This window comes from Sinohyriopsis cumingii, chromosome 10 (assembly GCF_028554795.1).
Source record: "Sinohyriopsis cumingii isolate HCF-2022 chromosome 10, ASM2855479v2, whole genome shotgun sequence".
In the NCBI taxonomy this organism is placed as follows: domain Eukaryota; kingdom Metazoa; phylum Mollusca; class Bivalvia; order Unionida; family Unionidae; genus Sinohyriopsis; species Sinohyriopsis cumingii.
The window spans coordinates 114,533,280-114,558,406 of record NC_142970.1 but is presented as its reverse complement, the minus strand read 5'-3'; the positions used below and the strand labels follow the sequence as shown (position 1 = coordinate 114,558,406).

Genomic DNA, 25,127 nt, shown 5'->3' with positions numbered 1-25,127 from the left:
GAGAGAGCCCATCTCTTACCTTGTTGCCACAACTTGTACTGTATTGAGAGATAGTCCATCTTTTAAGGTAGAAGTTGTATGAGATATAGCCCATCTCTTAGCCACTGATAGTAGGAATAATGAAAGGTTTATGACAACACAGACGAAAGAAAACTGGGTTAGTGACCTGACCATCTACTGCATATAAATGTCTATAAATCAAATGAAAACTCCACAGACCACAAACTGCCATCACATAATGTACTGGTAGATATGGATCCATCTAGTTTGTTTAGTGTAATCAGCTGAAGAAAACAATCTGATTTGAAGGCAGAATATGCAATCATGGTCTTAGTTGTTTGCACTGTGACCAAACTTTAAGTTTATTATATATAGTAGTTAAGCTTTTACAAGTATATGATACTATAATCTTTATTTGCTCTTATAATCCTGCATCTCAGGTAATCTATGGTGAATGCTTATCTGCTCTTTTACCCCTGAGGTGCCTCTCTGGTAGTTGAATAGTAATTGGTTATTTTATTAAGGTAAGGTTATCATAGGTAAGTATTTTAATTGATGGCAAAGACTACGTTGAAAGGAAAATCAAATTTTTTATTTGGCTATAAGATTAGACTCTTATGAATAAATTTCTCACAATTTGTGTATTTTTTTATAATACAATCTTCTCCACAGATTATGGACATCCAGCATCCAGGGTAATGTCAAATCCGTCAGTTTTGCATCATCCTGATATATATATATATATATATCTGATAGATTTTGTTTTTGGTAAATCACATAAACCCTGGTGGGAAGCCATCAAGTCCAAGTATAAATAATCTGAAAGTTTTTTAAAAAAATTGAAAATTTGAAATATCAGTATAATTATCATTTATTACTATAAGAAAATCTAGTCGTGTTCTGTGCCATGGGTGAGAATTGTACATCAAGAAAATAACAGTAAATAGGCCTGGGATAAAGATGGATTCCATCCCAACCAAAAATGACTTTATGTAAATTGATACAGAACTGTAAATATGATTTTGATTTTTAGCATAACTTTAATAAATTTTCAGTCACATTGCTACGATGTCTGCAGTGTGGCAGTTTAAAATGATGTCTAGCACTGGGGCATCATGCCACAGACATGTAGCATCATGTCCTACCCAGTCACATTATCCTGACACCAAACCAACTAGTCCTAACTACTAACCTCTTAATGCTGAGTACCTACTGAGACAGCTATTAGTACCATTTTTATAAGTCTTTGGTGTCACTCAGCAGGGGTTCAAACTCCTCACGTCCCACATCTGAGGTGGATGCTCTAATCACAAGGACACTGGAGCGGTCTTTTTTATACTTGTAATTTTGGAGATAAATAAATGTTAAAGTAAAAATAAGAGTTCAAAGAGAGGCATGCTATACATCCACCTTGACTTTAATAGCCAAGTATGTAGGAGTCAGTACTGACAAATGAGTCATAATTAATGGAACATTTTATCATGGTGTGCAGTCTTTAATTAAAGTTACAGTGCATCATTTTCTTATTAGACTTACCATAGCATATGGATTGCTTTATTAACCAAAGTGCAAGCTAGCCACAAAGTGTGGTCAAGGAATTTACTATAGTATAAAGGTTATTCTTCTAAACCAATATTTGTTTGAGCTGCAGTGACCTTGACCCTTGTCCTTTTCAAGATAGACAGCTCCATTCATTAAGTGCAAGCCCTCCGCAAATGAAGATATGTGGTATAGATCAAAAGTTATTATACAAAAATAAAAACACTTTTCTTCTTTCATTCACAATGACCTTGATCTTTTTTTCTTTAAATCCAAAATCCAGAAAGTTAACATCTGTAAACAATTGTTCTTTGTGTCACAGTGGCTTTGACCTTTGACCTTTAAATCCCAACCTCTACACCATTTACAAGTCATTTTCAAACTTTACTGAAAATACATTGTCAAAAGAAACCATTTTTCTTCTCTCATCCAGTGAGATTGAAGTTTGACCTTTTCACCTCCAAACCAAATGGCTTCTCTCTTACACAAAATGCTATCAACAATATATGGTACAGGCCTGTGATGGAGAAATAAAGTAATTATGCTTAAACAATTTTCTTCTATCAATTACATCAACCTATACCTATGGCCTTTATATCCTGAAATCAACAGATATGAAGATTATCTCAAGTACAAACACTCTCCACAAAGTTTGTTCCACGTTTGTGATTTACAACTAATATTATTGAGCAGAAACTGTTTTCATTTATTTTCAGTTATGTGACTATGACATTTGACCACTGGAACCAAATGTAAATAGACATGTTGCTTATGTAATTAAAACATTTTTTAAAAACAAGATACCTGAGTCTTCCTCATCCCTCATACAGCAAAAATGTTGGGTGGGAGACAGAAAGAGTCATATTTACACAGTATAGATGGAAGTGATAGTCATTGCTAGCTTTCCAGCAATTCTGAAAGTTGGATCTCAAAGTTCCTACAGTGTGGTATGCAAGACATCATCTAGTAATGATATACAAGTACAACAAGATATAAAAGCCTTAATCTCATACAACTTTAATGTTATAAGATAAAAGAAAAAGGTAGGACCATTATGAGATAAAAGGAAAAGGTAGGACCATTATGATATTAAAGGAAAAGGTAAGACCATTATCAGATGAAAGGAAAAGGTAGGACCATTATGAGATTAAAGGAAAAGGTAAGACCATTATGAGATAAAAGAAAAAGTTAGGACCATTATGAGATAAAAGAAAAAGGTAGGACATTATGAGATAAAAGGAAAAGGTAGGACCATTATGAGATAAAAGGAAAAGGTAGGACCATTATGAGATTAAAGGAAAAGGTAAGACCATTATGAGATAAAAGGAAAAGGTAGGACCATTATGAGATAATAGAGAAAGGTAGGACCATTTGAGATAAAAGGAAAAGGTAGGACCATTATGAGATAAAAGGAAAGGAAAAAGGAGGACCAGCAAAAAGTTACTTCACATGTCTTCTAATGATGATGACGAAGTGTGGTTTGTTTTATTTATTAATATCTAATGGCTTTCAAGTTATAAAGCAGAAGAAAAAGAATGATTAATGGATGAAAAGACGGATGGACTGAAAAATGGATACTGTGTCCCCTGCTGAAAAATGGATACTGTGTCCCCTGCTGAAAAATTGATACTGTGTCCCCTGCTGAAAAATGGATACTGTGTCCCCTTGCTGAAAAATGGATACTGTATCCCTTGCTTTTCTTCCAAAAAGGCACAGAACAATAAAAAAATAAAGAAAGAAAGAAAAATAGATTGAAAAAGGGAAACAAAATATAGAAAGAAAATGGAAGAAAGAGAAAAACAGAAATAAAGGTTTGATCAATGAGAGACAAAAGTAAATGAAACACAGAAAGAAAATAATATTCACCAGAAACTGGTTGAGACAAATTTAAATTATATATCAAGGCAGTGCATGCCAAGAGTGCCATGAACTCTACATTATATTCCTGCCCCATGAGTAACTTTCCTCATTACAGGCACTCAAAGTGTATGGAAATTACTGATCTATGGGTCTCAATGAGTTGACATGTGTGCAGTCCTTTAGTAAACTTACTGTGCAGAAACATTTTTTTTATGAAACTTATTATGACCTTGACCATTGACCTTTAGACATAGAAATTATAGGTATCTTTCTCACATTACGTGCTAGCCATCCACAAGTTTTGGTGAGGGGACTCATTTTAAAGCAATAGCTAATGCACAACACACAATTATCTTCTAGTTATAATGACCTTGACATTGAGTCTTGATCTCAAAATTAATACACCTCTTCATAATTTAAGTGCAATAAATCTTTGGTCAAGATACATTGTCTGGAACTATGGTTACTGTGCATAAAACATTTTCTACTGTTGGACAGAGTGACTTTGACCTTTTGATCCAAAAGAATAGACTGCTTTTGTACCAATGTGTATACTATCCATGAACTTAAATCAAGGTATATGGTAAAAAGACTGAACTATTTTGTGCAGATATCATTTAGCATTTTTCAGCCACATTGACCTTGACCTTTGACCTTTTCATATAAAAATCAACAGGCTTCTTCCTTGCCCAATGTGCAAACAATCTGCAAAGTTTAGTCGAAGTTTATAAGTAGAACTGATGCTATTATTCTGAAACCATTTATCTTATTTCAGTCAAACAGACCTTAACCTCTAAACTTTATATGCTTCATCCACAACCTGGTAAATGTAGATGAAATAAAAGCCAAAGTTATTATGTAAAGTGAAAAGCATAACAGACAAATGGAAGGACATCCATTATAACAATATATCTTTGATTTTTGGCAGGCATATGAAAACTTCACAAGAGCTGTTCTTGGCATGTTTTGGGAAACCACATGCATGCTGCACCAAAACACTCAACACTCAGAAGCATCAAAGTGACATTAGATAAGATTTTCTTCTAGATTTGAATCATCCAGGGCAATACATAATTCAGTCAGCCTGCTATTAATAACTTTTCAAACAGAAATAGAAAACACAGAAGAATATGCCTGCTATTAATAACTTTTCAACTTTTCAAACAGAAATAGAAAATACATAAAATGAAAGAATGCAGTTGTTGCTGTGTTTTATTTTCTTTGAACCATTAGCTCTTCTAACTTTTGTTTTACATTTTTATCGTATATAAAAAAGAAAGTGCCTCTAATATAGTTGGAAGAATTGATGGGCAACAGAAAATACAAATATACAGTAAACTGCGGTAGAAGGAGCAAGATAACAAATGCAAGCAATGATCCTTATCATATAGTTCCAATGAGTTCCATGGCTGAACAAATCTGTAATTGTGGATATTAATTATTTGAGAGAAAGTATGCAAAAATGTTGAACATTGTCACATGATCACAAGAGCTCACATATTATAAAACACACACACACACACACACACACACACACACACGCACGCACGCACGCACGCACGCACGCACGCACGCACGCACGCACGCACGCACGCACGCACACACACACACACACACACACACACACACACCTTAGATCTGACCTTGCATACATGTAATGCAAAACTTGACAATTAATGGTCCACGCTGCTCATAATAAAGTATTTTGCCCATGATAAGACCAGAAGCATCCCAAATAAATTTGTCAAAATAGTAGAGTGGACTTGTTATCAAATATATAGTTGCCAAAAGTATGTTAAAAATGGAGGTGTGGGCTTGTCATCATCATGGGCTGATGATCAGATTAAAATGTTGAATCATGAGTAGATATGTTGGCATATTATTGATCGCTTGTCCAGGTTTTAAGGCCATATACAGGTGCATGTGTATGTATGTATGTGCAATATGCAGGTCAAAACAGTACAACATCTCTTCATTTCAGACTGAAATCAAAGCTGCTTTGAACAAATATTTTCAAAGCTAAATCTGAATATTGCAAACACCATTCTGGCAGGCTAGTGGATAGCAAATCCAGACTGCATGCCTCAGTTATCACTTTTCCTGTAATCAGTAACTTATCTAACCAATTATCCCACCATTCTTCACATTATTACTGCCCTTTGATGAACCACCCTATCTCTTAGTGGCAAAAAATTTGAATTGCTTCAGACAGTTTCACAGTCATGATAGACTGGGCTGTCATTAGCCGCAACTCAAGGATACAAAAAAATAGGATGAAGTTAATTTAGAACCAGTCTAAGTTTCACATAAAATTTATTGTTATCAATATCTCAAAAAAAACATCATTACTTTAGAATTTCTCTTGCCAGTTAGAAAAAATTGCATCAGAGGCACAAATTAGGTAGGTATGTCAAAATATGTTGCTGAAAATAACTCTCTTGCCTGAAATACTCCAGCATTATCCAATCTAATTTATAATGTGAATTACATTTATGTACATGCAGGTACATGTGTCAGCTATAATAATTAAGATGTATGTGCTTTTTGGGGATTACAAAATTTATCCTATAATATACGCAGTCAATAAGTCTAATAAATTTATCAAAAATTGGTATATATGCTTATAATCAGACTTATAATTCTTTGCTAAATATTTGTAAAAATTCGTGAGAATGAGGGATGAGTTTATGTTATACGATCAAGCCTATCATTGGAGATGTTTTTAAATATGTGTAATTTTATATTGCACTTAAACCATGGATTTTAAATATGAAACTAATAATGTCATAATTCACACTTGAGAATAAAGTTATTGTCAGGTCTTTAAAATTCAATTAATTTAAAAAAGTTATATGCATTAATCTGAAATTAACTCTCCTATACCATGTAACTGTAGTAGCCACTTCCAGACAAGGTTATGTGACTGTAGTAATCACTTCCAGACAAGGTTATGTGACTGTAGTAATCACTTCCAAAGTTATGTGACTGTAGTAATCACTTCCAGACAAGGTTATGTGACTGTAGTAATCACTTCCAGACAAGGTTATGTGACTGTAGTAATCACTTCCAGACAAGGTTATGTGACTGTAGTAATCACTTCCAAAGTTATGTGACTGTAGTAATCACTTCCAGACAAGGTTATATGACTGTATTAATCACTTCCAGACAAGGTTATGTGACTGTAGTAATCACTTCCAGACAAGGTTATGTGACTGTAGTAATCACTACCAGACAAGGTCATGTGACTGCAGTAATCACTTCCAAAGTTATGTGACTGTGGTAATCACTACCAGACAAGGTCATGTGACTGTAGCAATCACTACCAGACAAGGTTATGTGACTGTAGTAATCACTTCCAGACAAGGTCATGTGACTGTAGTAATCACTACCAGACAAGGTTATGTGACTGTAGTAATCACTACCAGACAAGGTCATGTGACTGCAGTAGCTACTACCAGACAAGGTCATGTGACTGTAGCAATCACTACCAGACAAGGTTATGTGACTGTAGTAATCACTACCAGACAAGGTCATGTGACTGTAGCAATCACTACCAGACAAGGTTATGTGACTGTGGTAATCACTACCAGACAAGGTCATGTGACTGTAGCAATCACTACCAGACAAAGTTATGTGACTGTACTAATCACTTCCAGACAAGGTTATGTGACTGTAGTAATCACTTCCAGACAAGGTTATATGACTGTATTAATCACTTCCAGACAAGGTTATGTGACTGTATTAATCACTTCCAGACAAGGTTATGTGACTGTAGTAATCACTACCAGACAAGGTCATGTGACTGCAGTAATCACTTCCAAAGTTATGTGACTGTGGTAATCACTACCAGACAAGGTCATGTGACTGTAGCAATCACTACCAGACAAGGTTATGTGACTGTAGTAATCACTTCCAGACAAGGTTATGTGACTGTAGTAATCACTTCCAGACAAGGTTATGTGACTGTAGTAATCACTTCCAGACAAGGTTATGTGACTGTAGTAATCACTTCCAAAGTTATGTGACTGTAGTAATCACTTCCAGACAAGGTTATATGACTGTATTAATCACTTCCAGACAAGGTTATGTGACTGTATTAATCACTTCCAGACAAGGTTATGTGACTGTAGTAATCACTACCAGACAAGGTCATGTGACTGCAGTAATCACTTCCAAAGTTATGTGACTGTGGTAATCACTACCAGACAAGGTCATGTGACTGTAGCAATCACTACCAGACAAGGTTATGTGACTGTAGCAATCACTACCAGACAAGGTTATGTGACTGTAGTAATCACTTCCAGACAAAGTTATGTGACTGTAGTAATCGCTACCAGACAAGGTCATGTGACTGTAGTAATCACTACCAGACAAGGTCATGTGACTGCAGTAATCACTACCAGACAAGGTCATGTGACTGCAGTAGCTACTACCAGACAAGGTCATGTGACTGTAGTAATCACTAGCAGACAAGGTCATGTGACTGCAGTAATCACTACCAGACAAGGTCATGTGACTGCAGTAGCTACTACCAGACAAGGTCATGTGACTGTAGTAATCACTAGCAGACAAGGTTATGTGATTGTAGTAATCACTACCAGACAAAGTTATGTGACTGTATTAATCACTTCCAGACAGGTTATGTGACTGTAATAATCACTACCAGACAAGGTCATGTGACTGCAGTAATCACTTCCAGACAAGGTCATGTGACTGCAGTAGCTACTACCAGACAAGGTCCAAAAGTTGAACTCCAAAGAGCCAGACTGCCATTAGCCTCAGCTTTCTTGTAATTCACTTGACAATTTTGTAAATTATTCCCAGTTTAGTGGACACACATGTCAGAACCGAGCAAAAGAGTTCAACAAGCTGACCTATTTACACTGATTGTACCTTGAACTAAGTAAAATTCTTATAAAATTTGTTAATATACTTTGGCAAAATGCAAAAAATTGCCCATGCTCACAAGGGCACTTCCATTGTCAAGCTCTTCAATTTCAGAGCTAGGTAATTCATTATAGTTGTCAAGCTCTTCAATTTCAGTAGTTCTTGCATGTTGTCTGCAATCCCATAATTCACACATGGAAGCAATCGGCTTTAAAATGTGAGGAAACACATGCAGTACTGGGTCTATCTAAATTCCATGCACATAGAATCCAGTGTTACTGTAAACAACACACATACAACATGATCTATGTTACTGTTAACAACACACATACAACATGATATATTTTACTGTAAATGACTCCAATACAACATGATCTGTGTTCGCAAAACTCTCCAGACATGCAGACTAAATAATTTTAAATATAAAATATTTAATTTAAAAATAATATACAAACATGCATGCCAAATTTCATTTGTTGTTGATTGGATCCTGCTAAGAAAGTTTTCATCCCAAAAATTGAAGTAAATCAAGTTAAAGAGTGAGCAAAATTAAATTGAACAAATTTTTGAAATGGTTTGAAAATCAGGTTATCTACATATGAAAACAGATGTGTTTTGCCATTTAATTTGTCTACCTCATTTGGTTTTTGTTTAATTCTGCCCAAAAAGTCCGTGAAGTTAAACATGTATACAGTGAAAGGGACATTATATAGTCCTCCATGTTTATCTGTCTTCAAAGTAGATAAATGAAATTTTTGTGAAGCCACGACTTTTTATCTTTTAACAGTGACCTCAACCTTTGACTTGTTGGCCCCCAGATCAACACACGTCTTCTTTATCCCAAGTGTAAGCCATCCACAAAGTCTGGTCAAGTTCTGTATGTACAACAAATGTTATTGTGCAGAAACCTGTTTTCTTCTTCAGCAATATTGACATTGACCTCTGACCTCTTCATCCTAAAATCAATAGAACTGTACTTTATCCTGTTTCAGTGATGCAGAACTAACATTTTTGTTCCAAATCGTTCTTTTTTCTTTCAGTCACAGATAATGACCTTTACCCTCTGGGCCCCCAAGCCAATATGCTCTTTTTATCCCCAAGTTTAAACCCTCCACAAAGGTTGGTAACTGGATGATGATGAGAACTCAAACCATTTTTTTGTCTTTTAATAACAGTCATCTTGACCTCTACCAGTTTACTAACAGAATTATTTCTTTTCCAAAGTGCAAGTGATCCACAAAGTTTGGTAGCTGCAGATGGTGAATAATTAAAGTTATTTTACAGAAACCATTTTTCTTCATCTAGTTACGTTGACATTGTCCTTTGACCTTTTGGTCCTGACATTGATAGGTTTCTTCATTACTCCAATTGCAAGTATGCCTCACATTTTTGTAACTTAAAACAAGAGTCCCTAGAAGGAACTGAAGCTCTTCTGGGCAAAACGAATTTCCAAGAATTCACAATAAAACCATTTCTTGCTATTATTGAAATCATCTTTGGTATTCTTCAGCTTTAACAAGATTTTGAAATTAGCCATTGTGTTTCACATACTGAATTTCAGCTTGGTTCCATTTTCACTCAGGTCAAAGTAAAGATCATTACGAGTCTTCTGGTGAAGCACTATGTCTATGGTGTGGGCATAGAGACAACAAGCCTTTGATGATGGTTGTCATGGCAGCCATCATGGATGCATGACTGGCATCATAGTCCTATAGGACTTGGTGAAAATTCTTGTCATAATGATCATCCCATCACGGGGAGTAATGACAGCAAGGCTTTTAAGACAGGTGACATGGCAGCCAGACTGAATGTTTGACTTTCACCATTTCCATTTAGGACCAAATAAGTATCATAACAAGTCTTTTGGTGAAAACCATATGTTGATTTAGCCATCTGGAAAGAAATAGAGATAACAAATATTTTTCAAGCTGTGACTTTCCATTTAGAAGGAATAGCAATAACAAGATTTTCAAGATGGCTGCTTTGGTGACCATATTGGATGTCAGATCAACAGCATTTCATTAAAGACCAATTGGATATCATAAGAAGTCTTTTGGTGAAAACCCTGTGTCAGTATGGCTTTTTATTCAAGTAGAATTGTGATACAAGATTTTACATTGGCTACCATGCTGACCATACTGGATGTCAGATAGGCACCTTTATAATTTAGGATCAACCAGACATTATAAGAAGTCTTTTAATGATGGATAGATGGATGGATGGATGTACAGGTGTTCTGATGGATGGACAGGTGTAGGGACATATGGATCTAAGCACCAAATCAAGATACCCCTCTGCAAGACCAAATCATTCATGTGAAACTGCACTCATTATTATAATTAATAAATGGCTAAAAGCTTTAGATAACAGAGAAATAGTGACATATGTGTGTGATGATTTTAGAAAAGCTTTTGATCTAGTTGATCATGATATTTGACATGAAAAATTAAACTTTAAAAAACTCAACAACAACTCTTTAAATTGTTTAAAGTCATATTTGAAAAGAAGAAAACAAAAAGTTGACAAAACCTTTTGATGCAGAATACCTCAGGGATCTGTTTTAGGGCCACTATTATTTATTATGTTTATAAATGGTCTGTATTTGCATACGGTAAGTAATGAAACTGGTGATGACACCACTTTATATGATATTAGCTCATTTAAAACTACCATAGAAAGAAACTTAGATAATGCTCTTGTAAAACTTGTTAAGTGGTGTAAATATAACAGATTGGTCATCAATTTAGACAAAGTGATGCTGATTTCCACTCAACAGAGATGTAACAGAATTTAATGATGTGAAACTGAAAAATGTTATACATGATGAACTTTTAAGAGTTAAAGTTGATAATACTATGTTATGGTCAAAGCATATCAAGAGTGTTACCAAACAGATGGCTAAAAATATCTGGTTACTATCACAAATTAAAGAATTTCTACCTTAAACCACAAGATAATGTTTTACAAAAGCTATATTCAACCTCATCTAGACTACTGCAACATAATATGGGGTAATGCTTCTAAAAAATAATTGTTAAAAGTGGAAAGACTTAAAAAAGGAACCATCAGAATTATCCAAGATAACACAGCTGATTATGTTGAGGAACATATCAAGGATTTGAAACTGATTATCAGTGAAAGGATATGTTTAAGAAAGGCTAAATATACATCTAAATTTTGAAATGGTTCTATGCCTAACTATATAAATGATATGTTCAGTTAAAGGACAAATAATGTCAATACAGTTTCTAGTCTATCGATTATATGCTCTAGTAACTTTCTTCTTCCTAAGCCCAAAATAGAACTGTATAAAAAATGACTTTCTCAGGTCCTTTCATTTGGAACTGTCTTCCCTAAAGATGTTAAAGAAGCATCATCAGTGCCTTCCTTTCATTATAGATGTTTCAAATTGATGCAATCCAGATAATGTCTTTTACTCTGTGTGTGTGTGTGTGTGTGTGTGTGTGTACACATGTGCATGCATGCATGTGTGAAGATGTTTTCGATTATGCATGATGGTGTACACAATGCATTGTGTGCTGAGTCCATAGTTGCTCTTGGGTACACCAATCTACTTTACCTTTTTGTTGTTTCCCTGCTGTATTTTATATATTTACCTGTAAACATATAGATATCTGAGTGCCACCTGGGGGATTAGTTTTTGTACAATTGTATCACACTCATAAAATAATTATTATTATTATCATTATTATTATTATTATTATTATTATTATTATTATTATTATTATTATTATTATTATTATTAAGCTGTGGGAACAATAAATTATAACAATAAGGTCAGAAAAACATAAAATAAAATAATTTTTGAAGAAGAACATAATTAGGAACAGAAAAGTCATAGAACACTAAAGATTTCAAACAAATGATATGCTTTGTGTTATTTGTAGCCTTTTAATTGGAGTAGATAAAAATGCTGGAATATCAGAAAGTCTTTATTGTACATAATTTGAATTCAATTAGGATATTCAGAACTAGGGGTCACCTGCTAACAACCCCAGGTGTTTCATTAGCCAAACATTTTCATATGTTTACTGCCAGATAATGGCCTAAGCCTGAAATCCAATACACTACTGATATGAAACAGTACAGGGAACAATTAATTGTCTACAGAAAATTTGTTTCTGGAAAAATAGAGATAGATAGACAAAGACAATGAGAGAGAGAGAGAGAGAGAGAGAGAGAGAGAGAGAGAGAGAGAGAGAGAGAGGGAGAGAGAGAGAGAGAGAGAGAAAGAGAAAGAGAGAGAGATAGAGAGAGAGACATAGAGAGAGAGTGATAGAGAGAGAGATAGACAGACAGATGGAGACAGACAGAGACAGAGAGAGAGACAGAGACAGAGAGAGACAGAGAGAGAGAGAGAGAGAATAGGTCACAACAATGCAGTGTCATTTCCAGATAAATATACAAATGATCCATTAACATACTCTGATACAGCTCTCTTTCCAGTACATTCTACTTGTGTATTTTACAAAGCATACAACCCCATGGCACAATTACCATAATAGTATTAGTAATTAACAGAAAGTTTATCAAGAGACCAAAGTGGATCTGATATCACTCACCTAACCTATATAACTTATACCAGTAAGTTGTCTGTTTCAACAAGCAGGCTTATGTAGCAGTCTAAAAACACATGCTATGTAAACAACCTTTCAAACATAATTTTACCAATGTTACTAATTGATTTTACTAATTGATTTTACTGATATTACCCATTTTCCTGATAAAATGGTTTCAGAAGATGGAAGCATAATATGCACGGTCTCTTGCTCACAAATCAAAGTCATCCCAAATGCTGATGATAACAACCAACAAATAAAAACTAAGGCCTTAACAATGGTAAGAAGCAATCAGATGCAAGATCACCTCATTAGTATGCACATATCTTACTCATTAGTATGCATAGATCACCTCATTAGTATGCAAGATCACCTCATTAGTATGCATAGATCACCTCATTAGTATGCAAGATCACCTCATTAGTATGTATAGATCTCACTCATTAGTATGTATAGATCACCTCATTAGTATGCAAGATCACCTCATTAGTATGCACAGATCAGCTCATAAGTATGCATAGATCTCACTCATTAGTATGCATAGATCTCACTCATTATTGAGACAGTCCCATATCCTGATAATAGAAGCATGATTGTCATAAGGGTCAGGCAATACAGGCACCAATTTGCAGAGTTTGCAGTATTTGTTTCTGACACTGTTTCACAGAAGGCAATGCTTGTCCAAGGTGCCATTTTATTCATTCAGCACAAACTTATAATGGCCCTGGATACAAGCATATATTCCATGTTTGGTCAAAAGCAGATTGGTAATAAGCTTAGCCAATCAGATGCAAGATTACATCATTAATATGCTTAAATCTTCCTCATTATCAAAGCCATCTAAAATCTTGATAATACAAGTCAACGTTTCAAGTCTGGATCAGAAATATGACGTTAAGTGTGAAACTTAATAACCACAATGAATGCCATTAGTGGTCACCAGTCAATATATTATGAAGGAAACTAAAAATCATTGTTGATTTTTTTTTTAAATCTTTGCGATGAACTTTGAGTTATACAACATTTCTTTTTTCATTTAATTGACAATACACTGACTAGCATTATTTAACTGACAATACACTGACTGCATTATTTAACTGACAATACACTGACTAGCATTATTTAATTGACAATACACTGACTAGCATTATTTAATTGACAATACACTGACTAGCATTATTTAATTGACAATACACTGACTAGCATTATTTAATTGACAATACACTGACTAGCATTATTTAATTGACAATACACTGACTAGCATTATTTAATTGACAATACACTGACTAGCATTATTTAATTGACAATACACTGACTAGCATTATTTAATTGACAATACACTGACTAGCATTATTTAACTGACAATACACTGACTAGCATTATTTAATTGACAATACACTGACTGCATTATTTAATTGACAATACACTGACTAGCATTATTTAATTGACAATACACTGACTAGCATTATTTAATTGACAATACACTGACTGCATTATTGCAACATTTTCCACAAGAATCTAATTCTTGTTCATAATGCTTTATTATGGTATGAAGAGAATTTCATTTCAATCCCATAAAAATGTAAAATTTATGTTGACAAAACGTCTACTGATTTAGAAGCCAATCTCCTGATTACATAGCTCATGGTCTCAAGCCTTGGGTATGAACCATAGTCAGATCTACTGGGGACATTTGTGTGACAAATCTTAGGTATGAACCATAGTCAGATCTACTGGGGACATTTGTGTGACAAACCTTAGGTATGAACCATAGTCAGATCTACTGGGGACATTTGTGTGACAAACCTTAGGTGTGAATCATAGTCAGATCTACTGAGGATATTTGTGTGACAAACCTTAGGTGTGAATCATAGTCATATCTACTGGGGACATTTGTGTGACAAACCTTAGGTATGAACCATAGTCAGATCTACTGGGGACATTTGTGTGACAAACCTTAGGTGTGAATCATAGTCAGATCTACTGGGGACATTTGTGTGACAAACCTTAGGTATGAACCATAGTCAGATCTACTGGGAACATTTGTGTGACAAACCCTAGGTATGAACCATAGTCAGATCTACTCGGAACATTTGTGTGACAAACCTAAGGTCTGAACCACATTCAGATCTACTTGGAACATTTGTGTGACAAACCTTAGATATGAACCATAGTCAGATCTACTGGGAACATTTGTGTGACAAATCTTAGGTATGAACCATAGTCAGATCTACTGGGGACATTTGTATGACAACCCTTAGGTATGAACCATAGTCAGATCTACTGGGGACATTTGTGTGACAAACCTTAGGTGTGAATCATAGTCAGATCTACTGAGGATATTTGTGTGACAAACCTTAGGTGTGAATCATAGTCATATCTACTGGGGACATTTGTGTGACAAACCTTAGGTATGAACCATAGCCAGATCTACTGGGGACATTTGTGTAACAAACCTTAGGTGTGAATCATAGTCAGATCTACTGGGGACATTTGTGTGACAAACCTTAGGTATGAACCATAGTCAGATCTACTGGGAACATTTGTGTGACAAACCCTAGGTATGAACCATAGTCAGATCTACTCAGAACATTTGTGTGACAAACCTAAGGTCTGAACCACATTCAGATCTACTCGGAACATTTGTGTGACAAACCTTAGATATGAACCATAGTCAGATCTACTGGGAACATTTGTGTGACAAATCTTAGGTATGAACCATAGTCAGATCTACTGGGGACATTTGTATGACAACCCTTAGGTATGAACCATAGTCAGATCTACTGGGGACATTTGTGTGACAAACCTTAGGTATGAACCATAGTCAGATCTACTGGGGACATTTGTGTGACAAACCTTGGGTATGAACCATAGTCTGATCTACCGGGAACATTTGTGTGACAAACCTTAGGTATGAACCATAGTCAGACCTACTGGGAACATTTGTGTAACAAACCTTAGGTATGAACCATAGTCACATCTACTGGGGCCATTTGTGTGACAAACCTTAGGTATGAACCATAGTCAGATCTACTGGGAACATTTGTGTGACAAACCTTAGGTATGAACCATAGTCAGATCTACTGGGAACATTTATATGACAAACCTTAGGTATGAACCATAGTCCGATCTACTCGGGACGTTTGTGTGACAAACCTAAGGTCTGAGCCATATTCAGATCTGCCAGGGACATTTGTGTGACAAACCTAAGTCCAAACCATGTTTATATCTACCAGGGACATTTGTGTATACTCTGCTATGAACTCTGAATTAGATACACTCCTTTTAAACCAACAGCAAAATGGTCTGTCAAACTCAAGTGGAAGCTGCAATTATTGCCTACCTTGCAAAAGTCATCTCCAGTATTATCAGGGCTTTCCTTATCTGCTGAGAGCTGGGTGATTTATCTGGCTATGTTTCCTTCATACTTAACTACTTTTTAAAAAAATAACATGTATCCCCATTGATGGAGGTCCCCCAAACCCTCCTGCCTACTTTGGCAACTCCCCCTCATACACTGAATCTAATGGAAGGCCCTGGCATTACACTATAATGCCTCATCATACAAGTCCTTAAATAAGTGAAATCCCTCCATAAAGGACACTCAAGACACAAAATAATGTCTTTAGTGAGCATGTATCTTTAATATAGAGGCAAAACTTGTAAGCACTATCTCTTTTGGCAGATACGTTGACAGTGTTTAAGACAATCCCCTTATATAAATATGCTGCAATGCTGACTACTTTTATTCAATGATGCTTACCTAGATAAGTCAGAGCAAATTTATCATGAAATCTACCAGGAAATAGGTCGCTGTGCTAATAATTTCTATGTACATGCTCCTGCCGTAACAAATTATCATATACACTGGTTTATAAATTGAGGTTGTTATCCTAACATTTGGCAAGTATCATCACATCTTGTTCTGTGACATACACTTATCATTCATAACACTGGTAGTAATGATTTGGTTTTGGTTTTTTTTTTTTTGTACCCTTGCCTGATAATTCAGACATTTTAAGACAACACTTAAGTTTTAATCCATCCCCAGATAATTCCTAAACCAGCTTAAAATGCAATAAGATCTATTGATCCCATTTCTACAAATTTTGGCACCAAAACTACAAAATAAAGACTTTTTAGCAAAAATCTGATTTATACAAAATATTCTCACTTTTTTAAAGTATTAATTGCCTGAAAATTCTTGTATTATATTAATAGGGAATAAAAGAGAAATCTTTGAAGGAATCAGCATACAGAATGGCAGTTTACTGACAAAAGACTGCTTGGTTTGTGTCTAATGATTGCAACATCAAACACATTGTGAAATCTGAAGCCAAAAAAAAAGCAGCTGTGATAACAGTGCTTACTCTGGGCTGAGCTGGATTTATTTTTACAACTGTCATTAATGGTGCTCTGAAAGGATGACACTAGCTAATCAACTGATTAATTTGTCTCCAGCAGATTATAAAAGGTCATGCTTGGAGTCACATGAAAGGTGCAAACATCATAGTAACATCTGTGTGTAGGGTCATCTTAATAATTTTTTAAATCACTAATTACAGAAGTTTTGCCTCTGGCTGCCTGTTAATGTTTTTCAATTTTGGAGTGATATATTTGAAAATAATTTTTAAGTTCTAATACAATGCACAAATTCATGTATTTTCTCAGTCAATTAGTCTTTCCTGAATCTGGTTGTAGTATTCTGGGATGCAACATGTCATGCTTTTTAATAAAAAAAATATGGAGTTCTCAGTCAATGTGTTTTCACATTAAAAAGACAAATTGACTGGCCTGTAAGCACTAAACCTTATTTGAGACAAAATTTAGTTTTACAACTAAACTTGTTCTTATTGTCCTAATGATGAAATTTGTTTAAGAAAATGCTTAATATTATTAAAATTATAGCCAGAAATGATGATACACCATTGATTTTATTTTCCAACTCCATTTCCTAGTGCCAAATAAGAGAACAATAACCTAGCATATATACGGATGTCAGATAGTGAATTCACACCCTCTACATCAGTTTTTGTTGGTAGGAACTAGGTAGAGTCTCATTTCTAGTCACAGATTATGACACACATGTGAGATTTCCCTGTCCCACACCAATGCATACAATGGATTCAATTATTCCCCACCCCTACTTGCTGCCTTAAGAATAACAAGACTTAACAATGATATTATTTTTTAACATTCTTAGTACATCAGACAGAACTCTTTTAAGAGTTAGATGTGCCTATGTCTAGTTTGGATACAGGGATATTATGTACTGTACACTGTCTAGTTGGACATAGGGATATTATGTACTGTACACTGTCTAGTTGGACATAGGGATATTATATACTGTACACTGTCTAGCTGGACATAGGGATATTATATACTGTACACTGTCTAGTTGGACATAGGGATATTATATACTGTACACTGTCTAGCTGGACATAGGGATATTATATACTGTACACTGTCTAGTTGGACATAGGGATATTATATACTGTACACTGTCTAGCTGGACATAGGGATATTATATACTGTACACTGTCTAGTTGGACATAGGGATATTATATACTGTACACTGTCTAGTTGGACATAGGGATATTATATACCGTACACTGTCTAGTTGGATAAAATGATACATGTTCTTCTGGGACTGCTTCTTTTGTCAAACCCGTTATATATGGATTGAAAATAAATGCTAATTTGTGATAGCAATTTTGCCAGCAGATTACTAAAACCAAACTATTACAAATCTACTGGAGCAGTAAAAATTACTGCCAGTCACTATCAAAATAGTAAACAAGTTGCCATGATTTGGCATTAAATTTAATGATTGACTGATCTGTGTATTTTGTAAACTAAGTACCTACCAACATCCTGCATTTGACAGGTACAATAAATGCTTACAGTGCACAAGGAAAGTTGCTAAACCAGTCATCAAGTAAATTAGTGTTATAACTGTCAAAAGAATGTTATCACAGGGGAGGGGGGGATTAGACTGGTGTACTTGTACCTAAGTACTTATTTGATCATGGATGATAATAACATATACATGTACAGAGTCTGATTGGCTAGTATTAACCAATCAAAAAAGGTTGTGTTTGCCAACACAACAAATAATCGAGAATTATACTTAACAATGCATTTTTATATTCATATCATTAATGATAAACTTTCAATGTGTAAAACCATTGATGTACATACTGCACACAGATATCATAAACAGATTTTTCATAATTTGCTATAGTTTTGCTGAATAAAATGTATGTGCAGGCAATAAAAGATGCTCTATACCTCTTTTGATTTGACTTAGATAAATTTTCTGGGAGGAGAGATATAAGATTTGTAGCAGGAATTCTGCAAGGCTTATCCCCAACACAAATCATATACACAAAGCGTATCCCCAACACAAATCATATACACAAGGCTTATCCCCAAGACACATTTTGTACACAAAGCTTATCCCCAACACAAATCATATACACAAAGCTTATCCCCAGTACAAATCATATACACAAAGCTTATCTCCAACACAAATCATGTACACAAAGCTTATCCACAACACAAATCATATACACAAGGCTTATCCCCAACACAAATCTTATACACAAGGCTTATCCCCAACACAAATCATATACACAAAGTGTATCCCCAAAACAAATCATATACAAAAGGCTTATAACCAACATAAAAATCTTATAACCTCTGGAAATATTTCTTTTCATTCTTCCAACACACATGAATGACCTTGATAATGTACCCTTCCAACACACATGAATGACCCTGTTAATGTACCCTTCCAACACACATGAATGACCCTGTTAATGTACCCTTCCAACACACATGAATGACCCTGTTAATGTACCCTTCCAACACACATGAATGACCCTGTTAATGTACCCTTAGATGAAGATGGGTAATCCGACACAGGGTCAAATTTGAGATGGCTTGGTATCATTGATGGCAAAACAAGGATAGCAGCATCAATAAAAATTCACTAACTTACCTTGACTTCACATTGTCTGTGACAAATATATCTGCAAACTGTAACAAAAAAAAAGATATACAAAGTATAGCACATTTTAACAGAGTGTAACAAATTACTCCCAATGTATACCACATAAACAATGTACAACACATACCACATTGCAAACAGGGTATAACACATACCACATTGTAAACATAGTATAACATATACCTATTGCAAACAGTGCATAACACATATCACATTGCAAACAGTGTACAACATATACCACACTGTTAACATTGTATAACATATACCACACTGTGAACAGTGTATAACATATACCACACTGTTAACATTGTATAACACATACCACACTGAACAGTGTACAACATATACCACACTGTTAACATTGTATAACATATACCACACTGTTAAGATTGTATAACATATACCACACTGAACAGTGTACAACATATACCACATTGTGTACAGCATATAACACATTGTAAACAGTGTATAACACATTACACATTGTAAACAGTGTATAACATATACCATATCATGAACATTGTATAACACATACCACACTGTGAACAGTGTATAACATATACCACACTGTGAACAGTGTAAAATACAAACTACACAGTGACCAGAGTAGAAAACATGCCACATTGTGAACAGTATAACACAGTGTGTACAGTGTATAACATGTACCACATTGTCTACAGTGGATAACACATACCACATTGTGTACAGTGTATAACATGTACAACATTGTCTACAGTGGATAACACATACCACATTGTGTACAGTGGATAACACATACCACATTGTGTACAGTGGATAACACATACCACATTGTGTACAGTGTATAACATGTACAAAATTGTCTACAGTGGATAACACATAACACTGTGTACAGTGTATAACACATACAACATTGTCAACAGTGGATAACACATACCACATTGTGTAAAATGTATAACACAAACCAATCTGTGTACAGTGGATAACACATACCACATTGCAAACTGTGAACCAGATCTGCAACTGAATAATCCACTGGAAACTCTAACCCAGTAGTTATCAGTATTTTATGGTATACATAATAGTTATTTGCAGTGTCATCAGCATTTCATGGTATACATAATAGTTATTTTCAGTGTCATCAGTATTTCATGGTATACATAATAGTTATTTGCAGTGTCATCAATATTTCATAGTATACATAATAGTTATTTGCAGTGTCATCAATATTTTATGGTATACATAATAGTTATTTGCAGTGTCATCAATATTTCATGGTATACATAATAGTTATTTGCAGTGTGATCACTATTTCATTGTATACATAATAGTTATTTGCAGTGTATTGATAAACATTTTGTTTAAATCCCAAATGCCATCATTGAGTACAAAAAGTTGTATATGCTAAATTACCTGAATAATACTGAATCTTGAAAAATATTGGTCCTAAACAGCAATGGATGCCTTTAAAACCAGATAATATCAACATTTCATCACATTATGAGCCATGTAATGTCCAACATTCCCTCTATCCTTAATATAGTAACTAACAAAAAGGGAAGTTGTATTGGCACCATTACTGTTTATGACCATCTACATTTTTGGAAAAGGTGTTTTGGTAAAAACCATGGCAATTATACTGTCTCTCAGAATGGAGAAGCAATAACATGATTCCATAAGACTGCCAAAAGTGCTGACATAAGGGACCTAATGAGTTTTTGAAAAGCGTGGTCTATTAACCATGTCTATTAACCATGTTGCCATGAGGGACCTCATGAGTGTTTGAAAAGCATGTGATCTATTAACCAAGCTGCCATGAGGGACCTCATGAGTGTTTGAAAAGCATGTGATCTATTAACCATACTGCTATGAGGGACCTCATGAGTGTTTGAAAAGCCTGTGATCTATTAACCATGCTGCCATGAGGGACATCATGAGTTTTTGAAAAGCATGTTATATTAACCATGCTGTCATGAGGGACATCCTGAGTTTTTGAAAAGCATGTGATCTATTAACCATGCTGTCATGAGGGACCTCATGAGTTTTTTTAAAAGCATGTAATCTATTAACCATGTTGCCATGAGGGACCTCATGAGTTTTTGAAAAGCATGATCTATTAACCATACTGCTATGAGGGACCTCATGAGTTTTTGAAAAGCATGGTCTATTAACCATGTCTATTAACCATGCTGCTATGAGGGACCTCATGAGTGTTTGAAAAGTATGTGATCTATTAACCATGCTGCTATGAGGGACATCATGAGTTTTTGAAAAGCATGATCTATTGACCATGCTGCCATGAGGGACCTCATGAGTGTTTGAAAAGCATGATCTATTAACCATGTTGCCATGAGGGACCTCATGAGTTTTTGAAAAGCATGATCTATTAAGCATGCTGCCATGAGGGACATCATGAGTTTTTGAAAAGCATGGTCTATTAGCCATGTTGCTGTGAGGGACCTCATGAGTGTTTGAAAAGCATGATCTATTAACCATGCTGCCATGAGGGACCTCATGAGTGTTTGAAAAGCATGATCTATTAACCATGCTGCTATGAGGGACCTCATGAGTTTTTTTAAAAGCATGGTCTATTAGCCATGTTGCTGTGAGGGACCTCATGAGTGTTTGAAAAGCATGATCTATTAACCATGTTGCCATGAGGGACCTCATGAGTTTTTGAAAAGCATGATTCATTAACCATGCTGCTGTGAGGGACCTCATGAGTGTTTGAAAAGCATGATCTATTAAGCATGCTGCCATGAGGGACATCATGAGTTTTTGAAAAGCATGGTCTATTAGCCATGTTGCTGTGAGGGACCTCATGAGTGTTTGAAAAGCATGATGTATTAACCATGCTGCTATGAGGGACCTCATGAGTTTTTTTAAAAGCATGGTCTATTAGCCATGTTGCTGTGAGGGACCTCATGAGTGTTTGAAAAGCATGATCTATTAACCATGTTGCCATGAGGGACCTCATGAGTTTTTGAAAAGCATGATTTATTAACCATGCTGCTGTGAGGGACCTCATGAGTGTTTGAAAAGCATGATCTATTAACCATGCTGCCATGAGGGACCTCATGAGTGTTTGAAAAGCATGATCTATTAACCATGCTGCCATGAGGGACCTCATGAGTGTTTGAAAAGCATGATCTATTAACCATGTTGCCATGAGGGACCTCATGAGTTTTTGAAAAGCATGATCTATTAAGCATGCTGCCATGAGGGACATCATGAGTGTTTGAAAAGCATGATCTATTAACCATGCTGCCATGAGGGACCTCATGAGTGTTTGAAAAGCATGATCTATTAACCATGCTGCTATGAGGGACTTCATGAGTTTATGAAAAGCATGATCTATTAACCATGCTGCTATGAGGGACTTCATGAGTTTTTGAAAAGCATGATGTATTAACCATGCTGCTATGAGGGACTTCATGAGTTTTTGAAAAGCATGATGTATTAACCATGCTGCTATGAGGGACTTCATGAGTTTTTGAAAAGCATGATGTATTAACCATGCTGCTATGAGGGACTTCATGAGTTTATGAAAAGCATGATCTGTAAGTTCATGTAAAGTAAAACTCGATTGTCAAAGGGAAAAGTTTTCAAGTTTATTCAAATGTAGTTGGACTATCACTTTATTTCTTGTATTTTTGTAGTCTATCAGTATAATTTGTGAATAAAATTTACCATGTTCACATGTATGCCTGTATGTTACTTTTAGTGTGTTGATATCTCACTTTGTATGTTACTTTCAGTGTGTTCATATCTCATTTGTATGTTACTTTAAGTGTGTTCATATCTCAGTTTGCATGTTACTTTCAGTGTATTCATATTTCTGTATGTTACTTTCAGTGTGTTCATATTTCTGTATGTTACTTTCAGTGTGCTGATATCTCTGTATGTTACTTTCAGTGTGTTCATATATGTTTGCATGTTACTTTCAGTGGGTTCATATTTATGTATGTTACTTTCAATGTGTTCATATCTCTGTTTGAATGTTACTTTTAGTGTGTTCCTATCTCTGTATGTTACTTTTAGATGCAAGTCAATAAATTATCATCCTGACTTTGTATGTTACTTTTAGTGTGTTCATATCTTTGTTTGTATGTTACTTTCAGTGTGCTGATATCTCTGTATGTTACTTTCAGTGTGTTCATATTTCTTTATGTTACTTTCAGTGTGTTCTTATCTCTATTTGTATGTTACTTTCAGTGTATTCATATTTCTGTGTTATTTTTTGTGTGTTCATATCTCTATTTGTATGTTACTTTAAGTGTGTTCATATCTCAGTTTGCATGTTACTTTCAGTGTGTTCATATTTCTGTATGTTATTTTCAGTGTGTTCATATCTATGTTTGCATGTTACTTTCAGAGTGCTGATTTCTCTGTATGTTACTTTCAGTATGTTCATATCTCTGTTTGTATGTTACTTTTAGATGCAAGTCAATAAATTATCATCTTGATATGTTTGTATATTACATATAGTTTCAATTCAGTAAAATATTCAGTCACATAATCATCCATCTACCTTGACAAGCTGAACCTTCCTGCCAGATTGTCTGTTTGCATGCAAAACATGTTCTTGGACGCTGGAATTGGTAGTATCGAAAGCGATGCTTGATCCGATGAGACTCTTCAGCCTGAAAATAGAATGATATCACAAGTGCATGTAAAATGCATCTAAAAATGTAAAACTATATATGCCAGGTACTTTAAAATTTAATATATCTATCTTAAAGCTTAAATTTACTTGAATTTATTTTAGAATAACACCATGTAGATGATACTTTAAAAGGAAGCTGTAGATTTTATGGGCTGTGGCTTTTATGGGCTCTTTGAGACTGGGGACACCAATGAACCTGACGGATCATCCACCAACCTTGACATATGCCATTTCTTGATCTTGCACATGCAAACATACTGAGAAAGCACATGCATGAAACTGGGACTGATTTAGCATCACTATCAGATATAACCACTGAGATGGTATCAATCATAGATCTGAGATACCACCACCCAACCCAAATAAATCTGTTTTCAATTCACTACAGTAGCATGTTTACCATACTGATTTGTGTCATCAGTGTTAGTCCATTTCAGTTGACATGTTTGATTGATACAATTAGCAGTCTGTGAGTAAAATAACAAATGATGTAGTTTTCCACAAGCTGTAACCTCGGCTTTTGGTACCTTGTGATCTGGGTATTGTATCATTAGGCATAGCTTAGATGTCATGTTCCAATCATGATGAAATGGTTGTTGTTGTT

At 35.1% G+C, this 25,127-nt stretch overlaps 1 protein-coding gene across 1 annotated transcript in view; it reads right to left on the bottom strand.

The window, feature by feature from the left end:
• The window catches only part of LOC149791062 (tensin-3-like), a 522,379-nt gene that overhangs the window by 425,468 nt on the left and 71,784 nt on the right, over window positions 1-25,127 (bottom strand). The window contains exons 2-3 of the mRNA XM_089972994.1: window positions 24,389-24,500; window positions 19,870-19,907 (exon numbers count right to left, since the gene is read on the bottom strand). Of these exons, the coding sequence (XP_089829120.1) occupies window positions 19,870-19,907; window positions 24,389-24,500 (150 nt within the window). The remainder of the gene's footprint in view (window positions 1-19,869; window positions 19,908-24,388; window positions 24,501-25,127) is intronic.